The 13,805-nt window shown below is 36.7% G+C and overlaps 1 protein-coding gene across 5 annotated transcripts in view; it reads left to right on the top strand.

Annotated features, from left to right (window-relative positions):
- Nucleotides 1-13,805, top strand: part of Cc2d2a (Coiled-coil and C2 domain containing 2A) — a 95,229-nt gene that overhangs the window by 6,523 nt on the left and 74,901 nt on the right. For 4 of the 5 annotated variants that reach the window (XM_070084181.1, XM_053775095.2, XM_053775096.2 and 1 more), the window contains exons 2-8: nt 895-1,023; nt 4,053-4,160; nt 6,187-6,252; nt 7,619-7,739; nt 8,056-8,151; nt 8,903-9,040; nt 9,835-9,973. In XM_070084181.1, the coding sequence (XP_069940282.1) occupies nt 931-1,023; nt 4,053-4,160; nt 6,187-6,252; nt 7,619-7,739; nt 8,056-8,151; nt 8,903-9,040; nt 9,835-9,973 (761 nt within the window). In that variant the 5' untranslated portion in view covers nt 895-930. The remainder of the gene's footprint in view (nt 1-894; nt 1,024-4,052; nt 4,161-6,186; nt 6,253-7,618; nt 7,740-8,055; nt 8,152-8,902; nt 9,041-9,834; nt 9,974-13,805) is intronic. The other variant, XM_053775097.2, reaches the window with a different exon arrangement.

Here is a 13,805-nt window from a genome sequence, read left to right as displayed (position 1 = left end):
TCTAGGCGACTCAAGCCTATTGTGCTAAATTTGAAGGAATGAAAATAAAACATTGATCTACGTTTGGAGCGCTACATGTGGGATCATCCTCACTCGCTGATAAACAATGGCACACTGACTGTGAATGGTGTGTGGGGCCACTCGGGCCACTCATATGCATTTGGGACGAACGACTATTTGTGAGTCAAATGACGATTCGCAAGTCAATATTTTGACAAAAAAGCATTATTATTTGCGAAAATTACAAATTTCGATGCTTACGAAAAAGGAGGGTTCACTGTGTTTCTCATTGTTTTCTATATGTAAAACTATAATTATTCTCTATAAAGTGTATTTTTTGTTAATACTTTTGGGCGTCTGGAACAGATTAATTGGATTTACATTATGTATTTCTTATGGGAAATATTGCTTCAGTTTTCGTTGAATTTGGTTTTCGTCAGACTTTCTGGAACGAATTAATGACGAAAACCGAGGTTCCACTGTACAGTCTAGCTAACTGATTTCCCCAAGTCCCTTGTTACCTTGTTTTTACTCCAAAAGCACATCAAAAATTAAAAACCATTAGTCTCCACTCATTCCTATTCCTGCTGCACTTTTAATCTACCTTCATGTATATTTGTTGTCATATTCATTAGAATTACATATATTTTATATATAACCCTGATGTCTTTGTATGCTATTTATGTAAAATGTTTATGTTCTTTTATGTTACATTAATCATATTTTAGGTTTAAGCTTCTCAAAATGTTCTGCATAACCAGGAGTTATGATTATCGTGGTAATAGTGTTGCATGAGGTACTAATGGCACTAGTGTTGCATGATTGACAAGTTCTTATCTTTGTGTTTTATTTGGGCACATGAAAGTTAAAAACTAGTAATACTGTAGAGTTTAGTTTCAGTGTGATGATGGAGAGCAGTAACTATCAACCATGAAAGTCATATCAGAGGATATTGAGCGTCAGGAGGAAGATGGCAGCATCAGGTTTATTCCATCCAGTGCAAGATTACATGTTGGGACACAGGTCAGTTTACTAGTTGGAAAGAGCTTGTGTTTTTCAGTGAAGCTGCATATTCCTACAACCTCTGAGCCAGTTTGCCATTCAAACTCACACTGGTGTTTGAAGTACAGTAGACTGTTGTTTAACATGGTTTTGTTTGACACGTTTTGGTTATAGAACTATTGAAGAATTGTGGCATATTTTTGTATAACACTTCATAAAATTAACTTAACACGGTCCAGTTTGCGGGAGGGGAAAAAATTTAGAGCGCGCGTTGCCCGCGGGATACACACTGCTTGGAAGGAAGGCCTGAAAAAGAATGTATGTTTAGCACAGGCTGGTTCCACAACTTTAAGTTGCATAATAAGTTGTTATGTAATAAGTTTTCTGGCAAAGGTGCTTAACTGATCTTACAGCAGCAAATAATTTCCCTGCTGAATTGCAGGAAATTATTTCTGAGGGTAGCTATGAGTCACATCAAGTGTTTAATGCTGACGAGACAAGTGTTATTTTTGGAAAAAAATGCCAGCATGAACTTATATCAGTCAGCAAGAGACAAGTGCACCAGGCTTCAAGACAGCAAAGGATCGCGTCACCTTGCTCCTTTGCGGTAATGCATCAGGTGATTTCAAGTGTAAGCCCATGGTTATTTACCGTTCTAAGAATCCTCGTACTTTGAAAGGTATAGATAAAAACATCTTACCAGTAATTTGGAGATCAAACCAGTCAGCCTGGATGACAGAGGAAATGTTTATTGACTGGTTTAAGTATCACTTTATTCCTGAAGTCAAGTTTTACCTGCACAGCAAGAACCTTGCATTCAAGGCTCTCTTCATTCTTGATAATTCCCGTACTCATCCACAAGCTTTGCTGGATGTGACCCCACATGTAAAAGTTGTATTTTTACCTCCAAATACAACATCTCTAATACAACCACTGGATTTGGGAGTTAAGTCATTCAAGTGTAACTACACAAAAAAGTTATGAAAAAACTAGTTGCATCAATGGACTCTGACTCCAACCTGGCAGTACCAAATTTCTGGAATAAATTTAACATTGCAGATGCCATCAGTTATGCTAGAAATGCATGGAATGAAGTGCCCAATCAACATTAAATGCAGGCTGGGGAAAGTTATGCCCTTCTATAGTTAATTCTTTCACTGGTTTTCCCTTGCTTGAGAGTCAGGTTCAGGAAATTGTTCAACTGGCAAGGAGATTACCAGGTGATGGTTTTGATGATGTGAATGAAGTTGTAAATGAGCTCTTAGAAAATGATGATGATGAAGACAGGAGTCCAGAGGAAATGTTGGCAGAGGTTGATGCACAGATACAGGGGAGCCACATAACAGAAGAAGATGAAGAAGAACCTGAAGAAAAACAGTTAACATTGCAGCAGTTGCATGAGCAGTTCCATATTACTGGTAAAGTTGCAGACTCTTTTCACTGAAGAGGACCCTGACAAACCTAGAAGCAGTGCTTTGAAACAGGGTCTAGACCAGCTGTATAATGTACTGCAGGGTAAAAGAGCCCAGAGATCCATTACAGAATTTATGCACACTCCAATACAACCATCGACTTTAGTACCAGAACCTCTACCATCCACTTTTGTCGACACCAATAACCATCCACCTCACCCCAGTAGGGCCACACCATGCATTTCCATGCATATTCACAGTGATCCACAAACACCATTACCCACAATTTAAGGTAAGAAATACTATTACTTCTATTGCATTTGTAGTCTTAACCCTTAAATGGTCCAAATGTATATATATGTTTTTTCAACATCTGAAAGTATGTAAAAAAATGTAGATCTTCTTTTTTGTTTTACATTTGAAAACGTGTAAAAAAAAACTTTTATCTACATTTTTTTTTGTTATATTTGAAAATATGTAAAAAAAAAGTAGATCTGCTTTTGTAGCACTACGAATTTGAATGTCGATCTCTTTACACCGTTTAAGGGTTAAGCAGTAATATATCATGACAATGAACTACAATTACATATTCACTTTTATTTTTGTAAGATCTGTTGGTCTAAAAAAAAAGTAGTTTGGCTTTTTGGGGGCTCCCAGGAATGTAACCCTATTTTTCCCATAAGTTCTTCAGTTTTTCTAACATGGTTTTTAACTGACATGGCATTTCCAGAAACGTAACTACGTGTTAAACGACGGTCTACTGCACAATTCATTAATGTACTAGCTATTACTCAATCTTATGTACTACACTACTGCTGGCCTGTTGAACATATACAGTATTATATAGAAATGATATTAAACTCTAAGATTAGCACAGTACTGTACTACAATCCAGTATCCATGTTCCCTTCAGGGGGTAGCTTTTTACTGGAGAAGGGTCCTTGATCCAGGGAATTGGAACAACCCTTCCCTTCCTCGGATCAAAACCTATTACCTGTCATTCCTCAGGTGCTTTGTATTTTACAAGTCAAGCACAAGCCTATCAGTATATGATAATTATAATGTTTTCAGTTGGTATGCCTGGCAAGCAAGTGCAGTGGACATGTAAATGTGCACTAAACAACTGAGTGACAGCTAATTATATTTAGTATTAGCCAGCTCTGTAAAACACATTTTTTTGTGAATATTTGGATTAATTTGACTAAAAAAGTGTTATAAACCCATCACACCTACACTATGTGACCATATACTGTGTAGAAAAATCCAAATATATTGGATGAATGACCAGGGACAAATTCTGTTACCAAGTGGCATCTAGAGTCAGCCTAATTTTATTTAATGTTATTTAACATCAATGAAATACAGAATACTGTATTAATTTCATGATATTTAAACTGATTTTTGAAGTGCTGTGGCAAAATTTACTACATGTATGGTATTCTCAGCTTGTTTGAGAAAAGTCACTGCTGATATAGCCAAGTCCAGTAAGCTATGATGATGTAACACAACATTTGGTTTATACAGTACTGTAACAGATCCATATTTATAAACTCTGTATATTTAAAATATGCATAATTATATTAATTTGCAACTTGAGAATAAAATTTCTGTTAATTCTGTCTTTATACTTTTAATTAGGACAACACTAGTGAGCTTGGGGTGGCGGGTCCCAGTGGCAGTGAAAGGCAGAAACCTGGACGACTAAGGAAGAAGTTGAGTGGTCGTCCTTTCACAAGGTTTGATGAGGTATTAATTGCACTCACGCATGGCTCTGATTGCTATTGAAAGTTTACTAGTGTGATGCAGTACACTCAGTGGCTACTTTACTAGGCACACCCTTATAGTACCGAGTAAGGCCCCCCTCTTTGCCACAGAACAACCTGAATTCTTCATGGCATGGATTCAACAAGGTGCTGGAAACATTCCTTAGAGATCATGGTCCATGTTGACATGATAACATCACACAGTTGCTGCTGACTTGTCGGCTGCACATTCATACTGTGAATCTCCCATTCCACCACATCCTAAAGGTGTACAATATTCCAAATTCTGGAACTACCATGTGCATATTGCAGCAAAAATTATGATTCATCAGACCAGGCGACATTTTTCTAATCTTCAACTGTCCAGTTTTGGTGAGCCTGTGTCCACTGTAGCCTCAGCATCTTGTTCTTAGCTGACAGGAGGGGAAACCTGATGTGATCTTCTGCTGATGTAACCTATCCACTCCAAGGTTTGATATGTTGTAAGTTCAAAGATTCTCTTATATGTAACACTTGTAACACGTGGTTATTTCAGTTACTGTCACCCTCCTGTCATCTTGAACCAGTCTGTCTAGTCTCCTCTGAACTTTCATTATCAAGGGGTTTTCAGCCACAGGACTGCTGCTCACTGGATGTTTGTTGTGTATTGTTAAAAAGCACCTTCTTCATGTAATTCATGACTGCTTAATACTATGCCAAACAAATCTCAAAATGTGTCATCAGCTATTCACCATTCTCTGTAAACTCTAGAGACTGTTGTGAATGAAAATCCCAGATCAGTAGTTTCTGAGATACTCGCACCACCCTGTCTGAGACCAACAATCATTCCACGATTAAAGTCACTTAGATCACATTTCTTCTCCATTCTTATGTTCAGTCTGAACAACAACTGAACCTCTTGAGTCTTGACCATGTCTGCATGCTTTTAGGCATTGAGGGTCTGCCAAGTGAATGGGTGATTAGATATTTGCATTAGCAAACAGGTGTACCTAATAAAGTGGCCACTGAGTGCATGTATATTATAATGATATTAGACCCATTGTATTGTCATTGTGCATGCTAAATTTTTATAAATTTGCTCAATAACAGTGAATGAGAGGGAAAAAAAGAATTAACTGTGAACTTGTTTTCTAATTCACATACTGTATATGCACAGACTGCACATACAATTATATATGTATGTGTGTATATATTTATTTATTTATTTATTTAAGCATTTACTTAGTTTACATATTTATTGATTTAGTGATTTTTGAGAAACCTGCTTGCCAGACTGAACCTGGGGTGAGAATGATGCATTTCTGTGGATCAACATTGTATTATCATGCATGTCTTGTACATGTTGCTAGAATGGGAAATAATAAATATATTATATTATCTGGGTCACTTTTGGTCTGGAAAAGTCAGTGAATTTAAAACAAATTTTCAAGTTTCTAATTAGCTTGAAAGATAAATACAGTATCTTTATTTCAGAAACTAATTAAATACAGTTACATGGTAGTGATAAATTTATTTTATCCTTTACTTTAATTTTATAAATGCCATGAAACCACTTTCCTTCCTAATATGCATACATAAATACTCAAAATGCATATTTGCTAATACTTAAAGAAGCACTATAAAATGCTATCATTATAAATTAGTTCATTGTAGCTTATGAGTCAAGACACATTAATTGATGTGTAGCATGTCTTTAAATATGCAGGAAAAGTTATAATTCCCTTCAAGCCAGTATTATGATACACTACTATTTTGTAGTTCTTTCTTTCAATAGTCCAGCTGTATCCCACTGAGGCCATTTTGTAGTTATCTGATTTCATTTTTGGGTCATGTTTCTTTAGGAATTTATAGTATCTTGCATAAGGTTAGTTGCATGACATAGAACAATATACCTAAAGGAACTTAATAATTACTATTTGGAATTTTTATAATAAAATTTTCCTTTCCAACTTAACTAGCTTTAGTAATTGTGCTTATTAAATTCTGAGTTGTGCATCCATAACTGCCAGCCTCCTGACAACGGTGAAGCTGTAGCAGTTGACATCAAGATGCGTTGGCAGAAAGCTGCAGTTCAGGTACATAACCAACACCCAGTGTGTTTTAAATATGTTGCTTCAGTGGATAGGTTGTTGAATAAGACACATGTACAACACCTAGATATCTTTATTGATGAGATGTTTCACCTATGCAGTAGACTTTTTTTAGATTTAACACAGAAGGGACTTTAACTGGAGACAGTAAAAGAAGTGGCGAGAGGATTTTAAGGTATTTTATCCCTTAGCTTTATTAGTTGTTCAGTTCCCTAATCTTGATTGAAATAAAGCCTGCTGGGCAGGCAAAACATCTTGTCCATATGGATACATAGGTGTGGCATATTTGTTTTATTCATCAACTTGTCAGCATTGTGTAGCATTAATGTAATAGTCTTGGGTTGTGTAGCATTCTCTTCATTGTGCACACAGGTGGTATTAGTTGCATTTATTCTTTACAAACTTGACTGATGCTGTCTTTCTGATGTTGCAGTTGCTGTTAATGATGTGATATAAATCCTGTAGGACACTTGTCAAGTATTTCTAGATTGTCTTAGTATCTATTCACCTTCTCCTCACCTTACTCTCTTATATAAGGCATTCACTTTTAGTCTCCATATTTTAAACCTCACTCCAAACTCCTATACCAACTCCTGTAAAAGCAGCAGCTCCTCCTCCTCTTTATCTTCCTTCCTTCTCCCTTGAAGTTTATATTCAAGAATGACAGTATGATCATCAGTATCATTTGCTCTAGAAAAGAGATGTGCTTTCAAATAAGACTTGAAACCATGAACAGATTTCTTTTTCTTAACTGACAAGACAGTCACGGCCAACAGCAACATGTTCACCGGGACACCAGATTTTGGTTTGACAGTCAGAATCTGCTGATTCTGAAACACAGTTTTCACTCCATGTTTGTTAATCCTGATATTAGGTGCCCGTGGAGCATATGTCTCCTTCCCTTATTTTGCTTCATCAATGCTCTTCCTAACAGCTTAAACAATAGACTGAGGAGAGACAACAGAGCCCCGCACCTTGCTGCTAAGGTTCGATAGTTTCTCTTCCACCAGCTGCAGCTTTATAATAAAACCATTCAAAATATGTATTATTAAAAGCATCGCTCTCTGCACCAACCACTTCTACAGAAAGACTATCCACCAATGCTCGCTGAATGTCAGAATTCTTACCCTCGTGAAGAACAACATTTGCTCCAAACACACATCCATTGCACAGTCACCAAAGGCCAGAACTATGACTCCTGCACTTAAAATTACAATCATCTTCATCTAAATCTGCATAGGTACATTATGCCTGGTTGTCCACAGGCATATATATATGCATATACATATGTTTGTGCATTTAATTAATTTCTACTAAAATTTTGTATATTATATCAAGCCATAATTTGTAGGCAAGGACTGCATCACGAGTAGAAAGTCAAGACTTTTTTACACGAATTTGGCCAGAAGAACACCTGCTGCCGACACCGCTCAGCAGACAGAAGACAAAACCAACCCCAAAACATTCTCCAGGTACACAAAATAATATTTTTATAATTGTTATTGTGCCTCTTTATTTCTGTAAACAACCAGGTTAGTGTATTTTCATTAATGCTTCCCGAAAGTTTCTCATATTCATGGTTATTGATTTAGCTTTAAACTTTGTTTGAAATGGTGTACTGTACACAGTTTTTTTTTTTTGTAGTATGGTAAATATTGAAGAGAGGGTATCTTGTAATGGGAATCTCCTAGCTAGTTGCATTAGTGCATAGCAGTAGAGTTTAGCCATATACTGTATATATTATTTATTTTATGAACTAAAATAATTTAAATTCTGTCCTCTTAATAGGAGTCTTACATGGAAAATTAGGCACAAAACCTACTGCTAAATCTCCCAGAGAAAGAAGTGATGGAGAAGATCCAGATGATGATGATGGAATAGAAAGTAGGTGACTTTTTTATTTGTACTGTACTGTCTTGTTTATTTCATAATGCAGTATAATATTTCTCATTTTATATACAGTGGAACCTCAAATATCGAACTTTCTTCGGTCCAGAAGGCTGTTCGAGTGCCTTTACCGAATGAATTTATTCCCATCAGGAATAATGTAAATTAGATTAGTCCATTTCAGACCCTCAAAAATACGCTTATAAAAGCACTTACAAAAATACACTTACATAGTTGGTTGTGTTGGGAGCAGTTCGATTTTTGAGGTTCCACTGTACTGTATTTTATGTCATTATCAACATTGAAAAACATGCCTCACTGTTTTTTCACCTTCAAGTCATTATTGTATTGAAGTTATTGTTTACTTTTTAACTCTCTTCCATATAATTTCTTATTCTCTAAGCTTACCTTCAATTGATATTTTTTAAGCTGTAAATATTTTCATTTCCTAGATGGTTGTGTTGTATTTTCTTTGCCAGAGGAAAATATCGTCTGACACGAATCTCTTGTGTGATTACTTGATCAGTTGCTAAGCATTGTTTGGTTTTCCTAAGTTGAGTTTGTGCCCTGTTAAGAACACATCAAGTATTCGTCACATAAATGTTGAGTTTTTTTTACAGTACATGTACTGCTTTGTGTCACAATGCTGTTTAGATATTCTTTTTAAATTTTTTTTGAGAGGGCTAAGGGCTCAATCAGTCATGTGCATCATTTCTGATTGACTTGTATTTCTTTGACCTACACATAGGTAAAGAGAGTGAGAAGTCAGGTTTGGTAGCCTCTCAGTTGCAGCTGGTGACTCGGACTGTTCCTGCCAAATATTTATCCTACCATGAAAGATGTGCTAATGATGAAGCAGTGCTCTTTGTGCCTTCAGTGCTGCCAAGTTAGTATACAAGCCAATGAATCATACTGAAAAAATCAATATTAGAGTGTATATTGAGTTTAACCTAGTCTTACACTGAGTTGAAAAGAATTAAAAAATGATATACTGAATAAAATTTCTTATTGTGTAAGTCATTTGGTGCATAATGTAAGTAGTTTTTTTTTGTTTGGGGGTAAAATGTCCCTTCAAATAAAGGATGTTTTGATGTTGAAGTGCTCTTGATTCAAAGGATTAGACCTACTGTTTCCTTCCTTGTCAAGACAGTTATGGAGTGAGTGATGGTGAAAGTGTTTTTTCTTTTTTGGGTCACCCTGCCTCAGTGGGAGATGACCGGTTCGTTGAAAAGAAAATAATAATCATACTAATAATGTGAAAAGAACTGAAAAAATATAGATTGTGCATAATGCATACCCATTATGGAAGGTTAATTGATGGAGAGCAACTCTTGATCCAGGGATGAAATTTTATATAAAACTAGTCAAAAACCAGTGTAATACAATAGTATGATATGAGAAATAGTAAAAATAATGTGAAGTAGTAATATTAATTGAGGCTTTTTTATAAAAACAGTAAATATACAATTTAGTACAATAGCATGATATAAGAAGTATAGTAGTATTTTTCTGTATAACAGAATTTAAATACTGGCATTACTAAATGTGGTTTAACTTTCAGTAATTGCAATGCTGATTTTTTTATTGCAATTGTAATATAAAGTACTGTACATAAATTTGACTTGTGCCTTTATATGTAAATGCAAAAAAAATATATAATATATTTCTCATTGTTTACAGGTGATTTACACAATAAGATTGATGCCGGTACTGAGCTAAGGAATCTTGAGGAGGAAGGTCTTTATGTTGGTGAAAAACCTTTCATCAAACAAACTAATATAAACATTATTGAAAATAGGCTTCTTCAGCAGGGAAATAGGTTTGTTGGTTTAGTAAAATAATTACTATTCTTTATATGATTTATATTTAAAATTATTACTTCCTATATTAAACTTTTGTTAAATTAGTGTATGGATGATCTGAGATTAATTTTGTGATGAATCATAGTGATGAAGGTAAGGGACATTTTAGCAGTGCTAGTAAGGCAATTTTATGGGGAATAAAGCAGCACTGTATGACCCTTGTGGGTTTAATGCTTAGTTCTGATTGTAATAATAATATGGGGAAAAATATGCAGTTGGTTTCCTATGGTTTATGCTATAGATGTGTTCCAGGCTTTGCAGCTGTACTAAGCTCAGCCAACTGTAAACACGGGAGTTTTGAATCAAGTGTGAGAGTAATGGTGGTTGGGGATTTGAATGCTAAAGTGGGTAAAAATGTTATGGAGGGAGTAGTAGGTAAATTTGGGGTGCCAGGGGTAAATGTAAATGGGGAGCCTTTAATTGAGCTATGTGTAGAAAGAGATTTGGTAATAAGTAATACATATTTTATGAAAAAGAGGATAAATAAATATACAAGGTATGATGTAGCACATAATGAAAGTAGTTTATTAGATTATGTATTGGTGGATAAAAGGTTGATGGGTAGGCTCCAGGATGTACATGTTTATAGAGGGGCAACTGATATATTGGATTATTATTTAGACTTCCAGCAGGCATGCGTGAGCGTGTTTGGTAGGAGTGAATGGAGACAAATGGTTTTTAATACTTGACGTGCTGTTGGAGTGTGAGCAAAGTAACATTTATGAAGGGGTTCAGGGAAACCGGCAGGCCGGACTTGAGTCCTGGAGATGGGAAGTACAGTGCCTGCACTCTGAAGGAGGGGTGTTAATGTTGCAGTTTAAAAACTGTAGTGTAAATCACCCTTCTGGCAAGACAGTGATGGAGTGAATGATGGTGAAAGTTTTTCTTTTTCGGGCCACCCTGCCTTGGTGGGAATCAGCCAGTGTGATAATAAAAAATAAAAATATTTAGTTGTAGCTACAGTTAGAGTAAGAGGTAGATGGGAAAAGAGGAAGGTGGCAACAACAAGTAAGAGGGAGGTGAAAGTGTATAAACTAAGGGAGGAGGAAGTTCTGGTGAGATATAAGCGACTATTGGCAGAAAGGTGGGCTAGTGCAAAGATGAGTAGTGGGGGGGTTGAAGAGGGTTGGAATAGTTTTAAAAATGCAGTATTAGAATGTGGGGCAGAAGTTTGTGGTTATAGGAGGGTGGGGGCAGGAGGAAAGAGGAGTGATTGGTGGAATGATGAAGTAAAGGGTATGATAAAAGAGAAAAAGGTAGCTTATGAGAGGTTTTTACAAAGCAGAAGTGTTATAAGAAGAGCAGAGTATATGGAGAGTAAAAGAAAGGTAAAGAGAGTGGTGAGAGAGTGCAAAAGGAGAGCAGATGATAGAGTGGGAGAGGCACTGTCAAGAAATTTTAATGAAAATAAGAAAAAATTTTGGAGTGAGTAAAACAAGTTAAGAAAGCCCTGGGAAAGTATGGATTTGTCAGTTAAAAACAGAGTAGGGGAGTTAGTAGATGGGGAGATGGAGGTATTAGGTAGATGGCGAGAATATTTTGAGGAACTTTTAAATGTTAAGGAAGAAAGAGAGGCAGTAATTTCATGCACTGGTCAGGGAGGTATACCATCTTTTAGGAGTGAAGAAGAGCAGAATGTAAGTGTGGGGGAGGTACATGAGGCATTACGTAGAATGAAAGGGGGTAAAGCAGCTGGAACTGATAGAATCATGACAGAAATGTTAAAAGCAGGGGGGGATATAGTGTTGGAGTGGTTGGTACTTTTGTTTAATAAATGTATGAAAGAGGGGAAGGTACCTAGGGATTGGCGGAGAGCATGTACAGTCCCTTTATATAAAGGGAAAGGGGACAAAAGAGACTGTAAAAATTATAGAGGAATAAGTTTACTGAGTATACCAGGAAAAGTGTACGGTAGGGTTATAATTAAAAGAATTAGAGGTAAGACAGAATGTAGGATTGCGGATGAGCAAGGAGGTTTCAGAGTGGGTAGGGGATGTGTAGATCAAGTGTTTACATTGAAGCATATATGTGAACAGTATTTAGATAAAGGTAGGGAAGTTTTTATTGCATTTATGGACTTAGAAAAGGCATATGATAGAGTGGATAGAGGAGCAATGTGGCAGATGTTGCAAGTATATGGAATAGGTGGTAAGTTATTAAATGCTGTAAAGAGTTTTTATGAGGATAGTGAGGCTCAGGTTAGGGTGTGTAGAAGAGAGGGAGACTACTTCCCGGTAAAAGTAGGTCTTAGACAGGGATGTGTAATGTCACCATGGTTGTTTAATATATTTATAGATGGGGTTGTAAAGGAAGTAAATGCTAGGGTGTTCGGGAGAGGGGTGGGATTAAATTTTGTGGAATCAAATTCAAAATGGGAATTGACACAGTTACTTTTTGCTGATGATACTGTGCTTATGGGAGATTCTAAAGAAAAATTGCAAAGGTTAGTGGATGAGTTTGGGAATGTGTGTAAAGGTAGAAAGTTGAAAGTGAACATAGAAAAGAGTAAGGTGATGAGGGTATCAAATGATTTAGATAAAGAAAAATTGGATATCAAATTGGGGAGGAGGAGTATGGAAGAAGTGAATGTTTTCAGATACAGTGGACCCCCGGTTAACGATTTTAATCCGTGCAAGAGGGGTAATTGTTATGCGAAATAATCGTTATGTGAATGAATTTTCCCCATAAGAAATAATGGAAATAAAATTAATCCGTGCAAGACACCCAAAAGTATGAAAAAAAAATTTTTTTTACCACATGAAATATTAATTTTAATACACACAAACTGAAAAAGGCATGCACACTTACATGACACTTACTTTTATTGAAGATCTGGTGATGATTGATGGGATGGGAGGAGGGGAGAGCATTATCTTCTTACTGTTTAGAAGGGGAATCCCCTTCCATTAGGACTTGAGGTAGTAAGTCCTTTTCTGGGGTTACTTCCCTTCTTTTTTTAATGCCACTAGGGCCAGCTTCAGAGTCACTGGACTTCTTTCGCACAAGATATCTGTCCATAGTGGCCTGTACCTCTCGTTCCTTTATCACTTCCCTAAAGTGTTTCACAACATTGTCAGTGTACAGGTTGCCAACACGGCTTGCAATAGCTGTGTGAGGGTGATTTTCATCCATGAAGGTTTGCACTTCAAGCCACTTTGCACAGATTTCCTTTATCTTTGTAGTAGGCAACTTCTTCAATTTCTCTCTCCCCTCCTCTGAACCAGTTTCCCCAGGTCTGGCCTCTTGCTCTTGAAGTTGATCTATCAGCTCATCAGTGGTTAGTTCTTCATTGTCCTCCTCCACCAACTCTTCCACATCCTCCCCACTAACCTCCAACCCCAAGGACTTTCCCAATGCCACAATGGATTCCTCAACTGGCACAGGATTCTCAGGGTTAGCCTCAAACCCTTCAAAATCCCTTTTGTCTACACATTCTGGCCACAGTTTCTTCCAAGCAGAGTTCAAGGTCCTCTTAGTCACTTCCTCCCAAGCCTTACCTATAAGGTTTACACAATTGAGGATATTAAAGTGATCTCTCCAAAACTCTCTTAGAGTCAGTTGAGTTTCTGAGGTCATTACAAAGCACCTTTCAAACAGAGCTTTTGTGTACAGTTTCTTGAAGTTGGAAATAACCTGCTGGTCCATGGGCTGCAGGAGAGGAGTGGTATTAGGAGGCAAAAACTTCACCTTAATGAAGCTCATGTCCCCATAAAGTCGCTCTGCCACGTCTGTAGGATGACCAGGGGCATTGTCTAACACCAGGAGGCACTTAAGTTCTAATTTCTTTTC

The sequence above is a fragment of the Cherax quadricarinatus genome, chromosome 11 (genome assembly GCF_038502225.1).
Source record: "Cherax quadricarinatus isolate ZL_2023a chromosome 11, ASM3850222v1, whole genome shotgun sequence".
NCBI lineage: Eukaryota > Metazoa > Arthropoda > Malacostraca > Decapoda > Parastacidae > Cherax > Cherax quadricarinatus.
Note: the sequence above shows the minus strand (reverse complement) of the source record. Positions and strands in the feature narration are given on the sequence as shown.